The 20558-nt window shown below is 42.5% G+C and overlaps 1 protein-coding gene across 1 annotated transcript in view; it reads left to right on the forward strand.

The window, feature by feature from the left end:
• The first annotated feature begins 671 nt into the window (after positions 1-671).
• The window catches only part of LOC136858861 (calphotin), a 115532-nt gene continuing 95645 nt past the window's right edge, over positions 672-20558 (forward strand). The window contains exons 1-2 of the mRNA XM_068225755.1: positions 672-706; positions 19006-20398. Of these exons, the coding sequence (XP_068081856.1) occupies positions 695-706; positions 19006-20398 (1405 nt within the window). The 5' untranslated portion in view covers positions 672-694. The remainder of the gene's footprint in view (positions 707-19005; positions 20399-20558) is intronic.

Raw genomic sequence — 20558 nt, forward strand, 5'->3', positions numbered from 1 at the left:
TCTTAGTGTTAGGTGGGGAAGAACTGGGGTGTCAAAATATATTCTAGCGGATCAGCTGGAAACAGAGAGAATTTAGCTATCACACTCTCAAATATTGCGTTACTAGTAGAAGATCCGTTCGGTGTATACCACTTGGCCAGAAGTAAAATGTTCGTTTACTGCAGCTAAAGTCCTTGACTTAAATGCAGTTGAACCACCGTAGCTAGGGCGTATCGGTATGTAATTCCTGTGGCCTTCACCTTCATGGACGCTGAGGAGGAACTATGCAGAGCCCGACTCAATCGATGGTCATCAGGTAAGAAAGTTACCCTGCACGTGGCTTCTTCTCGTAACTTGTATTGCGACCGTAAAAGGCTTCAAATTTGTCGGCAAGCCAGAAGATGTCTGGACTCTCGGAGCCTTCCGGAAGTTCCGCAATCTTGTTTCCTGTTAGCACACCTGGCCTTCTTTCTCTATTCCTACCATAATACTTGAATGAACATCAATTGTTAAAAAATAGAAGATTAAACGGCAAGAAGAGAAGGGGAAGGTTGGCTGCCCCCTCCTGGAGCGCCTGTCCGAGGTGGACCCCCTCCCAAGGTGATATGGACAGACAGCGAAAGTGGGACCCCACACCTCTTGTATATATAGTTGAGAGCCTGTGGAGTAGGCAGCCAGTCCGCAGACTGGAATACTTCACCTACTCACAGCAGCAATGAAGAGAACGGTAAGTCAGGTACTTAGCATTTCATAACATCGTAAGACAAACCAACCGTGACCATTTTATATCGAACTTGTCTCTTGAAATAGTGTCGTGTGTTACAGTTCACTGAAGAATTGCCCTAATTTCAGACTTCATCAGTACTGTACAATATATTAAATTCAGAAACAAAAGATCAAACGTGATCATACACAATAAAATAAGTGGCTCGATAGGACAGAAAAGAATGTATTTATATTCTTATTTTATTAATGTATTTATTTATGTTTATATTTATTTATTTATTTTAATCTGGTACAGTAATATTTCATTAGAAATGACAATCAAAGCCCTAAAGGGATCGCTAAAGACACAAACATCTTTAAAAGTATCTTTGGGTAATGAAAAAGTTATCGATGCCTGAATGCTCAAGCATAGGAACAGAAGATCTTCCTCTGGGGTCTAAAGCAGAAAAACAAATTGGAGAATTTCTAGCACTGGTCAATCAAGACTTCTGTATTGTTTACCATGATAACGGCTAGGTTAGTAAAATAAATACTGGAACACTAATATTTCTACTTTAATACGGGCTTGACGACTGTTTTACATAAAAAGTATCCTTGTCAATACAGTTATGAAGAAACAAAAACATGAAGGAGAAGAAGAAGCTATGATTTCGTTTTACTGTAGTTTTAAAAAATTTGGAAAACATGCACATTATGTGGAGATCTCAGCTTCTGTTACAAGAAGAGAAGCAAGCTAGCTTGTTATTTTTACATGACTTTTGATTTTGAGATAGTAACCACGGGACCTTCAGTTTAACGTCAAATATGAAGTATCAGAACGTTTTCTTTTTCTTGTTAAGTTTCCACGTGCAATATCTGGAACGGCCGGTATATGAAACATACAATTGCAAATGAAATTGAGACTCAGTTCAATCCTGGTTGGAATACAGTCTTCAAGCGCATATCCGTTACAATATTACTCACATTCCAGCGAACAAACATTGAACATATAAATCCTGATGCAGCCCTTGTAAAGCAGTGGCACGTGGACGGCGTCTGATATGTGAAGGAAGCTGTATAAGTATGTACGGTAGAAATGTTAGGGAAAGAACAAAGATCCAGCCTTCGAGAAGTAAGAATTAACCATATAGGGTCAAAATTTCCCGATTTTCCTGGAAATTAATGCGGAACACCGTAATCCGAAGATGCTGCTTATTCAACTAAGAAGTTACATACTTTTAAAATACGCTAGTTTTATTGTGGTGCTTCAAGTACTGCAAGTCACAAAGTACGGAGGTTTTCAAACCCATTTAAAAAAGAAAGAATACTCATTAATTTCAGTGGAATCAGTACGGCTCTGTGGCAAACTGGTTAGCATACTGTGGTCCAAGGGTTTCACCTTCGATTCCTGGCTGGGTCAGATAATTTAACCTTCATTTGTTATTTCCTTTGTATCGGGGACGGGGAGTTTGTGCCATCTTCAACAATATATATCATCCTAGACAAGTCCCCATATTCACAGACGCGCAGGTTGCCCGAGGGAGTCAACTTAAAAGACCTGCACCAGGCCTCTCCGAAGGTCACACGCCATTATTATTCATTGGAATCTATTACAGAGTTAATTTCAATACCAAGGACACGCCTCATTTAAAATTTAGTCTTTAAATTTTCGAAACTTTCTCCCTGAAAGCCAAGCTTCTTATTCAGCTTTTGTTGTTGTTAGTAACTGATTTTGGACATGTCCTTAATATGTGTTAAATCACTCCAACAATTGTCGTAGAATGCGATGTCCGTATTGCTCCGTGTATACGTACGTATTAGATGCTAGGATTAGGAAGAGAGTGGTCTTGTTTTATATCTAAGGAACCATGCTGGTATTCACCTGGAAATGAAGAGCTGAACAGAAGAAAAATACTTCTAGAATACACCAGAGCAGAATTTAAATGCGTAGAATTGTTAGGTACATCCAGCCACCTTCATTACAGACCTTTTGTTCTTTTTATGTGTTCAACAATGTCACTGGATTTACATTCCGCTAACTATTAATGGATTTCAGAAGAGCCAAAGTGTCGGAAATTTGTCCTACAGGAGTTCTCTTACGGGCCGTAAATCTCCATACTTGAGGCTGGCGTATTTGACTACTTTCAAATACCAGTATCGAACTCGCCACCTTGGGTTTCGGAAGTCCGCGCTCTAGCATCCGCTCCATTCGTCCCGGCTTTCTATGAGTTTAATAACTGCTCAAGTCAAATAAATATTATTTGACGATTGGATGGGAAACAGAGAGGGTTGTGAACGTAGCTGCCGTGGTCTTAACTAAGGTAGAGCCCCGGAATTCGGCCCCTTTGGAAATGGAGAAGAACTGAAAATCGACCTTCAGGGCTGCCCGTGGTGGATTCGAACCTACTATCCAAAACCTTCTGCTACACAACCCGTACCAACTCGCTCTGTTAGGGTAAACCGCAAAACGTTTCAGAGTTTAGTCTGTGAGGCTTTGTCAATGAACGAAGCCCCTTGTTAATCATCTGTGGTACGCTCCTGCTACAGGAACTGTTATCATCAAATTACTGAACAGTTCTAGATTCACTCACCTACTTCCGTCATGTACATCGTTAGCCGCTCGGAATTTTGTCCTGTGAAGGACAAGTAAATGTACTGAGGTGGACCTTTCACGTTTAAATACCCTTACATATCAACAGACTGCTATGGGAATTAAACACTATAATAATGTTATTGATTGCATGTCCACTAAATACTTTTACGGTTTTCGAGACGCCGAGGTGCCGGAATTTTGTCCCGCGGGAGTTCTTTCACGTGCTGGTATATCTACTGGAACCGGGGTAGCGTATTTGAACACCTTCACATGCCACTGGACTGAGGCAGGATCGATCCTGTCAACTTGGGCTCAGAAAGCCAGCGTCTTAACCGTGTGCGCCACTCAGCCCGGCGAGTTAAACATTTTAAGAGGCGTATGATATCCTTCTGATGTCTTTCTTTCTTTCTTTCTTTCTTTCTTTCTTTCTTTCTTTCTTAATTAATCCCTTAACCCTCCAGGCAGTTTTTCCCTCGGTTTCAGCGAGAGATCCCGCCTTTATCGCCCCAAGGGCAGTGTTCTAGAGCGTGAAGCATTGGGGCGGGGGATACAAGGGGGAGGAGAACCAGCAACTCGCCCAGGTGGCCCTACCTGTCATGTTGAACAGGGGCCTTATGCATGATGGGAAGACTGGAAGTGATAGACAAGGAAGAGCAAAGGAAGCGGCCGTGGCCTTAAATTAGGTACCATCCCGGCATTTGCCTGGAGAAGAACTTGGAAACCTAGGAAAACCACTTCGAAGACGGCAGAGGTGGGAATCGAACCCCCTCTACTCAGTTGACGTCCCGAGGCTTGAGTGGACCCCGTTCTAGTCTTCGTACCACTTTTCAGATTTTGTGGCAGGGCCGGGAATCGAACCCCGGCCTCCGGAAGTGGCAGTTAATCACACTAACCACTACACCACAGGCGGACTCTTGGTGATTTCATGCTGAATAATAATAATAATAATCGTCGGGCCTAAACTACCGTGTGCAGATTTTTATTTCACGTTCTTAACGTTGCCTGCTTTAAAGGAGTTTCAATTAATTTTGTCTGGTTAAACAAGAGATCTTTTACATATTGACATTGCCGACGTGGAGTGCCGAATGAACAACTCTCAAGCCTTCAAAACCCGAACACCTCTGCCAGACTATAACCCGTGATCCTGGAATCCGGTTGGCCGACGCTCTACCACTGATCCATAGACGGCGGTGTGAAATGCTATGTCAGTAATCTTTAAAAAAAAAAACGAATGCAAATCTTGTTATTTGTTCTATGTCGCACCGAAACAGACAGGTCTTATGGTGACGATGGGATTGGAAGGGGCTAGAACTGGGATGGAAGCGATCGTAGCCTGAGTTATGGTATTGCCTGGTGTGAAAATGGGAAAGTACCTTCAGTGCTGCCGACAATGGGGTTAGAACCCACCATCCCCCGAATGCAAACTCATAGCTACGTGACCCAATCCGCATGACCAATCTGCTCCCTTCATTAACATAGAAACAATTATTATTATTATTATTATTATTATTATTATTATTATTATTATTAACAATTATTTAATGTAATAATAATAATAATAATAATAATAATAATAATAATAATAATAATAATAATAATGTCAACAATAATTCAATTAATCGATCAGACTTGACAATATGGTGTGAGAACGGTCCACTTGCCATACTGGGAAGGGAAGAGACCCTGTGACCTTAATAAAACTTTCAGTTTAGTTCAGGACGCTCTCACTTGTTCGTACTAGATGACTAACAACCTTCCGCTGTCACATTCCTCCGTGTAAAGCTCTGAACGCACGTATTGGAGTCACCACAGTCCTAATTGGTACCTCGGGCTTCATTGTAATTCTCTCCTGTGCCGAATGGTACCGGCTACGGGTATATAGTGCCCCAGGTCTGGGTCTCGTGACCTTCAACACAGTTCCTAACTCGCTTGAGTGGAACAGTGAGAGCTGAATTGAGTGATCGCTTTAGTAGAAGACGTAAATATCGCACGAGACTACCTGGTAACCGGTTATACAAGGTTATATCTGACACAGCTGATAACGTAATCCCATAGCGTTTCTATGAAGTATATTTATAAACTAGCAGCTCTATACCCGTCGTTACCGAGCTCGATAGCTGGCTGCAGTCGCTGAAGTGGGGCATAGTGAGTTCGAACCCTGCTGTCGGCAGCCCTGAAGATGGTTTTCCGTGGTTTCCTATTTTCACACCAGGCAAATGTTGGGGCTGTACGTGGCCAGGGCCACTTCTTTCTCACCCCTAGCCCTTTTCTATCCCATCGTCTGTGTCGATGCGACGTAAAACCACTTGTAAAGAAAAGTACCCGTCGTTGACCAGTTAGCTTTTTAATTGTGGCAATAATGCCAGATCGAGTAGCAGTAGAATGAGTCAGTTACCACTGATCTACATTTAGGGCTGTGAAGTCCGGCTCCATGGCTAAATGGTTAGCGTGCTGGGCTTTGGTCACGGGGGTCCCGGATTCGATTCCCGGGAGGTTCGGAACTTTCAACCATAATTGGTTATTTTTCGCTGGCACTGGGGCTGAGTGCATGTGTCGTCTTCATCATAATTTTATCCTCATCACGACGCGCAGGTCGCCTAGGGGTGTCAAAAATAAAGACTTGCACTTGGCGAGCCGAACCTGTCCTCGGAGACTCCCGGCACTAAAAGCCATACGCCATTTCATTTTTCAGGGCTGTCAAACAGGTTGCTTTCACTATCAGTTGTTTATCTAGGCTTTTCTTAAAAGTCTTTCAAAGAAGTTGGAGATTTATCAAAATTTGGTCAATTATTCCAATCCCTAGTTCTTCTTTCTTTCCGTCTTTCTTAATCTGTTTACCCTTCAGGGTTGGTTTTACCCTCGGACTCAGCGAGGGATCCCACCTCTACCGCCTCACGGGCAGTGTCCTGGAGCGTGAGACTTTGGGTCGGGGGGATACAACCGTGGAGGATGACCAGCACCTCGCCCAGGTGGCCTCACCTGCTATACTGAATAGGGGCGTTGTGGTGGGGATGGGAAGACTGGAAAAGATAGGCAAGGAAGATGGAAGGAAGCGGCCGTGGCCTTAAGTTAGGTACCATCCCTGCATTTGGCTGGAGGAGAAGTGAGAAACCACGGAAAACCACTTCGAGGATGGCTGAGGTCGGAATCGATCCCACCTCTACTCAGTTGACCTCCCGAGGCTGAGTGGACTCCGTTCCAGCCCTCGTACCCTTTTCAAATTTCGTGTCAGAGCCGGGAACCGAACCGGGGCCTCTGGGGATGGCAGCTAATCACTCTAACCACAGAGGCGGACAATTCCTCATTCTTTAAACGAATATTTGCCCTAGTTTGTTATCTTGAATTAAATATTTTCATTTTAAGATATTTTAAATTCTCCATGCAGGAATATTCGTTTACTATTGTCATCTCCGCTGACAGTTGTTCAGCTCTCCTTACTCCAAGGTCTTCCCAGACGGTAGCTTGCAACATTTTCGTAACGCTAACCTTTTGTTTGAAATCATCCAGAACAGATTGTTCTGTTTTCCTTTGGATTGTTTCTGATTCTCGAATCAAGTAATCCTGTTTATGGTCCCGTACATAAGATTTTGCCATTTGCCATGCGTTCCCCTTCACCACTAAATACCATCATAACGTCTGAAGAGAATTGCAACCTTTATTTACAGCCTCGTTAATGCAATTACCCAAATGAAAACAATCATTGCTAGTAGTTTATGGTCGCACTAACATATCGACGGTTTTCGGCGACCTAAGGACCGGCAAGTGATAGGATATGGATGGCAGTGGCCGTGGGCTTAATTAAAGTACAGCCGAAGCATTTACCTGGTGTGAAAATGGGAAATCACGGTGATGCATCATGAGGGCTGCCGACGGTGGGGCTCGAACCCGCCATCTTCCGAATGCAATGACAAATCGTTCGTTGTATTAACACCTCATATTCATGAGGTAAGCCTACCTTCACTCTATCAACACAAATTAAAACTCCACTTGGAGAAACATACAATCGAACTTTCAACCCCGTTTACCATCATCTGCTGCCTTTCTGACAACATTGTCCAAGTCTTTTAGCAGTCGTTCACAATCCGGTATCTTATTTCATTCTCTATAGAGCAATAACGCCATCCGTACTTCTCTACTCATCCCATTTACATAATATAAGAACATATTAAGGTCCAATAATACTGACTTGCGGAATCCCACATTTTCCCATTACCCTAAAGCTCGCCTCACCTAACAACAAGTGTCTACCAGTGCAATGTTGATAAGTTGTATACTGCTAATAATAAGAGTTGGTGTCTGACAGGTAAGGTTGGAGGGAGGAGCACTGCACGTGCCATTTCACGATGTTGCCACATTCCAGCATTCCTTTCTACATACTCTTACCCCTCGCTTCCGGCTCACTTGATCCCTCCTTCATTCTGGCCGCTGTGATCTGTTGTAGACTACCTGGCCAGGCGGTGTCGTCCCATTTGCGATCACTCTTATACAAACAATCAGGTTCTTATCAGTGGCAGTGACAGGTTTGGCAACTCCAAGCAAGACGAGCTGCCCTGAAGTGTTATCTCCATGGCAACCGCAGTCGCCCCACCCTCGTTTCCATGGCAATCACACAGCCACTCCCTTTATCCCGCCTCGGCAGGCAGTAAACGGACCTCCCTCTAAGAAATGCCAGACGCCAACTCTTATTATTAGCAGTATAGTGACTTAGCACATTTTGTTTTCTTCTGGCTCGACGATATTAAGGTGGACGGCTTAGTTATTACAGAATTGTATCAGTAATGCCTTCTACTGGAGACGAGTGACAACACAAGAGACAGCGCACACTTCGACTAACAAGAGTTAGTGCCATGTTATTGTTCATCACGTTTATAGGTCAGGACCATGTAACTCACTTCTCCTCCACTCGGTGAAATTAGAGCATCCTAGCTCAAGGGGTTCTTTTATTTTCCTTCTTTTGATGACTCTCTTTTCTGTTGTTTTGGTTCTTCTTATTATTATTATTACTATTATTATTTGCGTCTTCGTTCTCATTTCATCATCATGAAAAAAATGAAATGGTGTATGGCTTTTAGTGCCCGGAGTGTCCGAGGACATGTTCGGCTCGCCAGGTGCAGGTCTTTTGATTTGACTCCCATAGGCGACCTGCGCGTCGTAATGAGGATGAAATGATGATGATTACACATACACCCAAGTCCCCGTGCCGGCGAAATTAACCAATGATGGTTAAAATTCCCGACCCTGCCGGGAATCGAACCCGGGACCCCTGTGGCCAAAGGCCAGCACGCTAACCATTTAGCCATGGAGCCAGACTTCATCATCATGTTATTTATGAATTTATGAATTATTTATGAATTATTTATGAATAGGGGTTTAATAACCATGCGATTTTGCAGTTATAAAACCAATCAGGACATTAAACACAATCATAGCCATTTAGTTCGTAACCATGAGGACTGACCAATATTTTCACGTCAGCGATAATGGCAGCCGTTGACAGACTTCATAATAACAATTTATTGCGATATCTTCATTATTATAGGCGGTACGGTGAACTGAATCAGATATAAAGATAGGAAATTGAATATTCGATTATGTTTGTCATGTACCCTTTTTAGAGAAAACTAATATACCTAGAGGTATTTGGAAGTTTGTGAAAAATGTAATGTTCAGGAATATATCCATTATTATTCGTCATACGTTGCAAATCCTTGAAATATAAATCATCTGGAATTATTGCTTGCTCATTCTTCATATTTTATATTTTTTCGATAAAGCTAATATTAACGGAGAGAATGTTTCGTCCCCCTTAACACTGTCAACCACTAAATAGCAACTTTCAGAAAATCTGTGCTTAGTCTTTTCCTCCTGATGTAATAAATAAACTGACGGGTAGACAGACGGAATTCGAAGTGAATTTTTGACTTTTGTGAACCTAATCCGATATGTAAACGAAGTCTGAGGCAACAATCTGATGTGCACAGATGAAAATAATTACTACTACTATTGAAAGTTTTCGTTCCATACCCTGATGGGGTGCGGCGGGCCGCCCTGAGGGTGATGACCTCTTTATGGCCAGGAGATGTGTTGCGGTGATTTGAGGTGCGGAGGTGAGCATCCGTGGCCTATGGCAAGGAATTGTCCCGGAATTTTCCTTAGTAATGAGGATGGAAAACCACGAAAAACCATTCTCATGACAATCGACAGTGGGAACAGCCCACCGCCTCCCGAATTCAGAGCTCTGTTCCAAGCCATAACTGCTCGGTGAAGGTAATTTTGTAGTATATAGATATTTACGAATAATCCCTTATTTACCGTTTACAGTTGATGGACGTCCTGAACGAGACAGATGCCAAGTCCCATTTAGTTCCCAGAGTGTGCTTGGGCGATGGCGTGCGTATGTCTGTTACACTAACTTTCTAACCAATTTGCCGCCCATTTACTGGTCAGACGAGTAAGCTAAACCTCTTGTACAGCCTGTTCAGTCAGGAAGCAATGCTATCAGCAACCTAAAGTGTCACTTTCCCTGCTAGTACACGGAAACGTAGACGCCCACAATCCGAGTTGATCGTTTGTCTGCGAATTTCTTGTGGAAGGTGTTTTACATATCTGCAGCAGCCACTTTTAAGAACCGCCAGAAAGGACACCCAGGAAAATATTTCTTTCATTTATATCTTGGATTTTGCTTAACCTTTACCATTACGCTACACTGCCACTCTCCTTCCTCGTATAAAGGATATTATTGTACACAAATACATCGAAAGATGTTGAAACGTGGAATGTTGGATAAAATATGGATGTTGCTATTGTTAGTTCATTATAAATAATAGAACCATATTTTTTTCATAGAAGCTGGTAACCTGTATTATTGCAGAATCAGTAGTAACGTTTGTATTTGCTATTATGTGGATCTTAAATTGTAGGAAGGTGTCCTGTGACAATAAATTCATTTTTCCGAGGCACACAGGATGTTGAGCCTAACACTTAGAAGATCTACCGTTAGGACAGTGAACTAAATTTTAGAGAATCGAAGGTACCACTTCGCTCTCCAATTTAATGTACTCGGCTGAGATAGTATTTATTGGAGATATTTTCTATATAAGCTCTGTTTGAATCGAAAATTATTATTTTCCGATCCGTCCTACCATATTACAACTTGTCAGAAAATAACCTTAATTCTTTCGTAAGTTATTCCACAAACGTTTGGCAGTTAATTCTGTAATTTTGCATGCTCCGGCTTAAACAGTTAACTTCAAGACAGCCAATTGCAATGGTCTCGTAATAAGACTCGACACGCCGCTCAAAGTGCGGCATTCAACATTAACCGCGATGATGAAAGACAACCTACTACCCATGAACATGAAGAGGCCCTATACATGCATCATACGGATACGCTAACCAGTTCTACTGAAGCACATTTTAGAAACTTAATATAGTCATCCAGTGTAATCGATCAGCCATTATAGATGGTAAAAGATAAAATTTCATATTGTGGCAATAGCCTTCGTTCGTAGAACAAAACAAACAAACTCGTGGTTCATTAGGGCCTTGGCCTGCCGAAACGACTACTGCCCAGTGAGATGGCTTGCACACACTAGAGTGTCACGTGGTCAGCGAGATGATATCCTGAGTCATATTGCCTGGCTTTCTTGATCAGAACCGCTGCATCTCGTAGACTATCAATAGCTCCTCTGTTGGTCACACGAGGCACTGGAATAAATTCCTCTCGCGTTATTCCGACAGAAGGTTGATTGAGTCTACAGCCGACTGGGGTTCCAAGATCACCGCAGAGACATAGACTATTTTTATTGGGCTGCCAACGAAAAATAACAGGCTCCGTGTCTAGGTTCAGAATCTAATTCCAACAGGAATTAGATCAAATTATCGGATTCAGTGAAGCGTCCTAAACTCGGGTATTTGATCTTTATTTTGAAACAATTTCGATTGCACAATACAAAAGCCAAGGAGTCTTGATGAATGTGAGGTGCTATTACAGAGGTTTCTCTGAGTTTAGACCTTGTTCTCATGGAGAATGTGACGGGGATTCCAAATTAGCGTTGAGGGTTGTTAAGAGACTGTCTGTTACATGATAGACTTTTTAATTGTAGTCGACCAGCTTCATACACCTAACCGTTATCCAACCTTCAGTGAAAGATGTTATGTCACTAGCGGTCCGGCAAAAAGGTACGTTACGCAACAAATTACAGTACAGTACACCTCTTACTTGACCAGCGCATAGTCTGCAATGTCCGACTCGTTGGCTGAATGTTCAGCGCACTGGCCTTCGGTTTAGAGGGTCCTGGGTTCGATTCCCGGCCGGGTGGGGGATTTTAACCTCCATTGGTTAATTCCATTGGCCCGAGGGCTGGGTGTTTGTGCTGTCCCCAACATCCCTGCAACTCACACACCACACATAACACTATCCTCCACCGCAATAACACGCAGTTACCTACACATGGCAGATGCCGCCCACCCTCATTGGAGGGTCTGCCTTACAAGGGCTGCACTCGGCTAGAAATAGCCACACGAAATTATTATAGTCTGCAATACCGCTCACTCTGGATGCTAATAATGCGGTATAACCTTGCCTGCTAATAAAAACAACGAGGTTATCAGCCGGAAACTGTCATCTTTTGACTGGGGTTGGTTTCATGGACAAAGTTTCTCGAAATAGAGTGGTTGTTTCATTCGGCTTGTTCCTCGTCACACCAACTCATACGAGTGTGGGCTGAGTGACTCTGACGGTAGAGCGCTGTCTTCCTGAGTCCAAGTTAGCGAGTTCGACCCTACATCGGTCCGGTGGTGAAATATTAAAAATGTCAGCCTTCTTTCCCCTGAGGGCATTCCGGCGCCTCATCTTCTCCGACCGGGCGAGTTGGCCGTGCGCGTAGAGGCGCGTGGTTGTGAGCTTGCATCCGGGAGATAGTAGGTTCGAATCCCACTATCGGCAGCCCTGAAGATGGTTTTCCGTGGTTTCCCATTTTCACACCAGGCAAATGCTGGGGCTGTACCTTAATTAAGGCCACGGCCGCTTCCTTCCAACTACTAGGCCTTTCCTATCCCATCGTCGCCATAAGACCTATCTGTGTCGGTGCGACGTAAAGCCCCGAGAAAAAAAAAACATCTTCTCCGAAAATCGTAAAACTAGTTACGGGGACTTAAAAAATAACATTTCTTTACCATTTACGTCGCACCGACACAGATAGGTCTTATGGTGATGATGGGATAGATAAGGGAAGGAAGTGTTCGTGGTCTTAATTAAGGTACATCGCTGGGTGTGAAAATGGGAGACCCCGGAAGATGACTACCGATGGTGGGGTTCGAACCCACCATTTCTCGAATATAAAAGTATTACTACACGACTCATATCACACAGCCAATCCCGACAGAGGTAGCTGAGGATAGGTGCAGGTATTGCTGTGACAGGTCTGCGCAGTCCCTAACTCCCTAACTCGCCTGTTTGGAAGCACGCCTAACAATGAGCAATGAACGTGCTTATGTGAACTTTCACACATGAAAAGGAACATCCAGTAAACTACAAATCACAGATTAAAGATTATACTTGGAATTATAAAAATGTAGGAACGGGAAGAAAGGATACCGTATGAGATACAATACTACATTTGGTTCAGCACTACACCAGACAAACCTTATTTAGTCCAGTGTCTTCTCTGCCCATTCAATTCATTTCTCTATCAACCTTCGTAGTGTAACACTCAGCGCTATTGGATGCCGTCTTCCGATATTCAGCTTCAATTCTCGACCTTGTCGAGATTCAAGATTGGGGGAAGGGTTGCTGTGTGGTAGAAAGGGTACAACCATGCTCCCCTCCCTTGGGGCTGTGCCTTCCAGGAATGTCAGGACACGAATGAACCATTTCCGTCCCCCTTAATTTTCTAATACTTGTGTATCTGCTACTTATTACTGACACCAGTGGGGATGAAGTTGTCCATATCCTACCAGTTCCTCATACGTGACCCTGAGCGGTATGTTTAGTTTCTTTTATTGAAGGTATGGTATTCGGTCTGTATCGACCACACAAACGAAACAAACTGTAGGCTGAAATTAATTATTTAACAAAATATTACTCGAAGAATTTTCACTCTTACGATGCATTAAAAAACAACAACGTAAAAACCTGAGCGATGTTAATCGAGAAATAGTTGAAGGCGCATGAGTGCAATCCTAAGACTTATAGGTTGGCGCATAGACAGGTTTGTACGGAAAGATCGACTGGACATTAATATCTAGTGGTTTCCTTTATATTAAACATACCTTGGCATGTACATTACTTGACGTAGAGGTTATTGGCGCGCAGGTCACCTGCAGGTGTCAAATCAAAAGACCTGCATCTGGCGAGCCGAACTTGTCCTCGGACACTCCCTACACTAAAAGCCATATGCTATTTCATTTTTTAACACCCATATGACACTTAAAAACTGTTGATACAAAATGTAAACTTTATAAGCCCAAGTTGACGGATTCGGTCCCGAGTCAGCTCGATGGTATCTGAAGGTGTCCAAATACGCAACACTCATATCAATATATTTACCAGAACATAAAATAACTCCTTTCCAGAGAAGGGGCTAAATTAGAGCACTTCGGAGTCTTGAAAACCGTGAAAGTAGCTAGTAGAACGTGAAACAGTTAACGGAAAAAATGTTATACATGGTACTGTCTTGGTAAATATTATTTTCAAAGGTGTAATGGTCGAAGAGCATTATCACTGGCTTTTCACCAAAGCATCCGCCGTTCGAATCCTGGCTGATTCTTGTGGAATTTTTAAAGTGAAAAAATATGTCCTTGAATTTCGAATTCCACATAAAGCTGGCAGTCCCGTAGCAACGATCATTACCTATAATCATGCAAAACTACATATTTCCTGCTTATTTAACTTTTTTTATACATGGTCCCTATACTTGCTAAGCATTCCTATTAAAGGAATTGAAAGCATCTATCTAGCCATACATATTTTAAAAAGAAGATCAAACATGTTAAATGTCTTGCATAAGTAATAGACGACGAGGGAGGGTGTGAGAATTAAAGCAGACTGGAGGAAGTGTCCGGGATCGGGTGTGGTAGGAAAATGACTCTGAAACTGACAGTAAAAGTATATACAATTTTGAAACCTGTACTGATATATAGGGCAGAAACTTTGTCAATGACGGAAAGGATAATGGGATATGTTAGAAATAGCGGAAGTTAAATACTGTAACTATAGTTCTATTAGTCTTGGAATAACGACAGGCAAAATATTGACAGTAAATTAATTATGAATTATAATATTTCCCTCAAAGGTATTAATAGCTATAATTTTGAAATTTTTCACAAGTAAAAATCAGAGGACGGGGGAGAATTTAATGCAAGTTTACATCGACAATTGTTTAAAGAAAAGTATGTAAATAAATTAAGAAAGAAAATATTGCTCGTTATCAGAAAGTCCCTATTTCAAGAGTATGTTAGTGTATAAATGCAGGAGTTTTGAGGGTAATATATGGCGTATTTTGAGAGATATGTGTCCCTACGTGTAATGTATAGTAAGTTGTCAGTATCTTCTCTGTCATTGTTTAAATTACAATACAACTATACTGATGCAGTTTTCATCACATCCACTGTCATATTTTGAGTTTCACTTTCGAATCATAAGAGCTTTTGACCATATTTAGCTAAGCTACATTACATTTGTGGTTCAGTACATTCTTACACACAGGTTAAATGTTAACTGTTAAATGGAGAGTTTATTTGTTACAAAATCTAAATATATCTGTGTCTAAATTGAGCATCTGAAATACATCAAAGGGGTCCAGTGGTTTTATCGAGATTGGACAAGAAACCGGAAATAGACGTCGTCTCACATTTAAGCTATCAAGCGATTTTGGGAAATACTGTAATATACGTACATGCCAATATTTTGAAGAAAAGCTGAGATTATGGCCTGTGAAAGTGTTCTCTGAGTATGTTTATGTGGGATCTCATGATTTAGACATGACGTCATTTCGAAAGACATTTCACTCATGTTAGTTTTATATATTTAAATGCAGAAATTCGAACCCTCGCGAATCTCAGAGTGTAACAGTGACAATGTTTTGTGTTAACATTCTGTCGGTTTTCATACACACTGAAATCTCGTGTTTTTGCTCTGAGGTAGGATCCTTTGGTGTACTAGAAATCTCCAGTTTTGAATTTTTCACGTCGAATGCCAGTCTACATTGTCAGGATTCAAGCAAATAAAAAACGAAGATTGTAGTTCTATATGACCTTCGACATCGTAATAATAGTAAGGGCCTCTAGTTTTATGTACAATAAAAACCATAATGACGTAAAATTTTATTTTTAAAACCCATGTAAACTGGTCGAATTCGAATCGAGGCCACAGAAGTTAAAACCAGTCAAAATGTCACTTGTTTATTATCTGCCATGCCACGACACGATCTCCTAACCCTGGATATGAAAGATTAGAGTTCGACCAACTGTTCCATGTAGCCGGTCGTAATTCAATTCAGTATAGGCCCTAACTATTCGTATTTTGTTTCTGACCTCGATTAGGATAAGTCGTACGATATTTCAAGTAAGATGCTGACTCAGTATTTCTTTGATGTGATTGTTAAGAACTTGGGATGAAACAACTCTAATGCCGATTGCTCTCGGTAAAATTTTCAAATTTATTGCAAAATAATTTAATTTTATAAAATTTATGTTCCTCACGGTCAAATTCAAGTTTTATAAAACGTTTGATAAGACTTTTCATAAAATAGGACATGTTCTATTCCGTAAAATTAATTTTGCGAAACGAACCAACTAGCGAAGCTGACATGCCGATAACTCTGACGCTACGACGTGAGAAGATTGTGAAGCTCGTTCGTAAACATAAAGAAACACTTCTAAAATGGCAGGATCCGGGTGGACTAAGGAAGCTGATAGTGCTTGAGGTTAAAACGCCAATGTATCATAACATAAACCCAAGAAGGGACGCACAAAACTCAATCGCCGAATCTGTGTCAAAGGTTCGGCCGAACACAACTCAGGCTGATGTGAAGGCCAAGATGAATGGGCTTCGAACTCAATTCTTGGCAGCACATACACATCTTAGTTCAGAATTTAGTTCATAGATGGCCATTCTGATACTTTCAGGTATTTTATAAAATAATTTTACCATGAACGCACAACTTGTTTTCGTCATATTTTTATAAAATTAGTTGTACAACAAATTATATGAAACATTTTACCGTGGGCAATAGGCATAAAGAATACGCGCTATCAGTAAGAGGCATCGAATCTTCGATATCTGAATAGCACATATACAACAAATTAAGTGCGCGACGCGAAGATGATGTAATGTGTAGTCCTTAATGTATGAGTGTGTAGTTGTGCTGCAGAAAGTTTCATAGGGTACTCCACCAGCTACCATTGAAGATTTCATCTGGAATAGTGCGTACTTTTTAGAAAGAGGGTCCAACATAAGTTGTTGAGGCCTGAAGAAAATCGTTGTTCGCTTTCAGAGCTGTATGATGTTCCTCGCGGCACAAGTTATAGGTGTTGATCATTGACCGTAGATTTATAAGTTACATCAAACCAGTTCGTGTAGTATGTTCACTCACAGCTTTCATTTTTTTATTACTTGGTTAGCTACGAAGAAACAGCTTGTAAAGCTTTCGTTGACAGGTAACCAAATATCCCGCTGATACAGGCATGTCGTACTGCTGAGTTTGTAGATACTAAGCACGCGAGTTAGCACGTTTCGAAAGCCAGTTGTCAAGCCATAGGAAGCAGTTCCATTATCTCACTGATCACAAGCATAAATGTTATTTCCTTGACCCATAGAAAATTCTAATCCGCACTTCGTGCTGCCCTTAACGAGCAGAGGAGTATGAATGGAATTGAACTGAACTGAACTGAACTGAATTGAATTGAATTGAATTGAATTGAATTGAATTGAATTGAATTGAATTGAATTGAATTGAATTGAATACTCTTGTCTCCCTGTCACGGATGACTACCAAATGGAAGTAGAGTATTATTGTTGTTGCTGTTGCTGTTTGGGTCATCAGTCCATAAACTTGTTTGATGCAGCTGTCCATTCCATCCTATCTTGTGCTAACTTTTTCATTTCTACGTAACTACTACATCCTACATCTGCTCTAATCTGCTTGTCATATTCATACCTTGGGCTACCCTTACCGTTCTTACCATCTACACTTCCTTCAAAAACCAAGTGAACAAGTTCTGGCTGTCTTAAGATTTGTCCTATTATCCTACCCCTCCTTCAGGTCAAATTTAGCCAACTCGATTTCCTATCACGAAATCGATTTAGCATCTCTTCATTCATGACCCGTTGTACCTATCCCACCTTCAGCATTATTCTGTAACACCACATTTCAAAAGCTTCTATTCTCTTTCTTTCTGAACTAGTCATCGCCCGTGTTTCACTGCTACACAATGCCACCCTCTTTATTGCAATCATAATTAATACAAGCAGTCAGTTTTGTTATAATACACAATATAACTAAGTCGTAGAGTATAGGACACCTCCACATGCATATCCATACTGCGAGCTACATGCGTCTCCGCTGTTTTCATCTTCCTTATATTTCATTTCGCACATTATTTTTCAGTGTCGACTTAGTTAACGTAACTTGTAAGTTGCTCAGTCTGCCGAAACACGAACTCACTTATGCACTAGAGCATACCTGCAGACAGCACATCATACAGAAACATATCTATCAGGTGTAGGCATAATTTAATAACTGCTTACATCTAAGGAATGTAACTTGCTGGAAGTAAATGTTTGATAGGAACACTGAAGAATGGCAAAGAAATGTCGAGAAATACTGCAGTCTATAGAGTATGTAGAAGGATACCCGAGCTTTCATTCTGTCTATTTGCTTGTCTGTTGTGTGGGGGATCTTTCCTTTTATTCCTAAAGATAAAGTAATCATGTAGTTGAAATCGTGATCATAGTCGTGGGAACTTCAGTTTTATGTGGAATCCGAACAACAGGGACATGATACTTCGTTTCAAAAATACTTCATGCAACAGCCGGGATTCGATCCGCAGTCGTCTAGGTGAGAAGCCACTGACAGTCGGCTATCAATCCCTCCTCATTCTCTAAAGTCTGCAACCTTAGCTATGTATTTGCAAATTCCTTTCGGAGAGTATACGTTAGTTTTCAGGAGGGACGCTTCAAATTATTCTCTAAATACACAGCATTGCGTTGCAAACCTTACTCACAATTGTATAATTTCTAGACACGATTAAAGGACATTTCTCCAGAATCGAAGTCAGGATTCATGGCTAAATGGTTAGCGTGCTGGCCTTTGGTCACAGGGGTCCCGGGTTCGACTCCCGGCAGTGTCGGGAATTTTAACCATCATTGGTTAATTTCTCTGGCACGGGGACTGAGTGTATGTGTCGTCTTCATCATCATTTCATCCTCATCATGACGCGCAGGTCGCCTAAGGGAATCAAATCGAAAGACCTGCACCTGGCGAGTCGAACATGTCCTCGGACACTCCCGGCACTAAAAGCCATACGCCATTTCATTTCATTTCCAGAATCGATGATTCCCAGATGTTTTACTTCAGCCCAACCAATAGTCTAAATTATTTATTTCTTATAAATACATACGAGAAATCCTTGTCATGAAATTCTTCAATTCTCCGTGCGTCCTATATACTTTTTCATTTCTCATTTCTCATTTCTGGCCTTCAAACAGTGTTCTTTACTTGTTTCAGGTATTCTTACTCGCCTTGTTCGTGCTCGCCGTAGCTGAGGACCAGAAGGCAACAGAGGTGAAGGCCGAGGAGAAGAAGGTCACCGAAGAGCCTAAAGAAAAGACCCAGAGCAAGCGAGGCCTTCTGGGTCTGTCTCTGGGCTACGGCGGGGATCACGGTCTGCAACTGGGCCACTACGGCGGAGGGGTACTCGTGAGTCATGGGCTGTCTTCGTTTGATGGGGGCCTGGGTGTAGGAGGTTATGACGGTGGGCTCCTGGCAGGATATGGTGGATATGGCGGATATGGTGGATATGGAGGATATGGTGGTTACGGTGGATATGGCCACGGCTACGACCATGTTAAGACCATCATCCAGACAGAGAAAGTAGCTGTTCCTGTGCCTAAACCTTACGCTGTGCCTGTCACCGTAGAGAGGCCTGTTCCCTACCCCGTGGCCAAACCTGTACCTTACCCCGTTAAGGTCCCCGTTGATAGGCCGTACCCTGTACACGTGGAGAAGCCAGTGCCATATCCCGTGGAGAAGCTTGTCCCTTACCCCGTGAAAGTCCCTGTAGACAGACCCTACCCTGTCCATGTCCAGGTAGAGAAGCCTGTGGCGGTCCCTGTAGAAGTGAAGGTACCTGTCCCTCATCCTTACCCAGTGGCTGTACCCAAGCCATACCCAGTTGTGGTGGAGAAGAAGGTCTCAGTACCTCAGCCATACCCTGTAAAGGTAGCAGTCCCAGTACCACAGCCCTACGCTGTCCATGTCAAGGTACCTTATGCTGTACCTGTAGACAGACCATACCCTGTTCATGTGAAGGTCCCAGTTGATAGACCTTACCCTGTACATGTCCCTCAGCCATACCCCGTGACTGTAGAAAAGCACATCCCAGTAACGGTTGAAAAACCAGTCCCATACCCAGTCAAGGTACCTGTGGACAGGCCATACCCTGTTGAAGTACCCAGGCCATACCCCGTGACTGTGGAGAAGCCTGTGCCTTATCCAGTAGAACGACCAGTGCCATACGCAGTAGAGAGGCCAGTGCCTTATCCAGTTAAAGTCCCTGTCGACAGACCATATCCAGTGGCAGTACCCAAGCCATACCCAGTGGCTGTGGATAGGCCGTACCCAGTCCCCGTGGAGAAGCCCGTCGCCTACCCAGTGAAAGTGCCCGTGGAGAGGCCATACCCAGTTCCAGTAGAGAAGCCAGTACCAGTACCAGTGAAGGTCCCCGTCGCCGTCCCCGTTAAAGCCCATTACGACGATCAAAGTTACGGAGGCTACGGTGGGGGCAGCTACGGCGGCGGAAGCTACGGTGGTGGAAGCTACGGCGGCGGAAGCTACGGTGGCGGAAGCTACGGTGGTGGAAACTACGGCGGCGCCATCATCCTGAGCGGCTACCACCACGGCTGAATCTCTGACACCGTCTAGCTCATAAGTTATTACTTCATCACCTCCATTGTTCTGTAGCATATTTTTGTATAGCAACTCATCTCATCTGTAATAAGTTATATCGTCACATGTTTTATACTCAATAAAAACGTACAAAATATATTTTCAAATTTTTA

This window comes from Anabrus simplex, chromosome 1 (assembly GCF_040414725.1).
Source record: "Anabrus simplex isolate iqAnaSimp1 chromosome 1, ASM4041472v1, whole genome shotgun sequence".
NCBI lineage: Eukaryota > Metazoa > Arthropoda > Insecta > Orthoptera > Tettigoniidae > Anabrus > Anabrus simplex.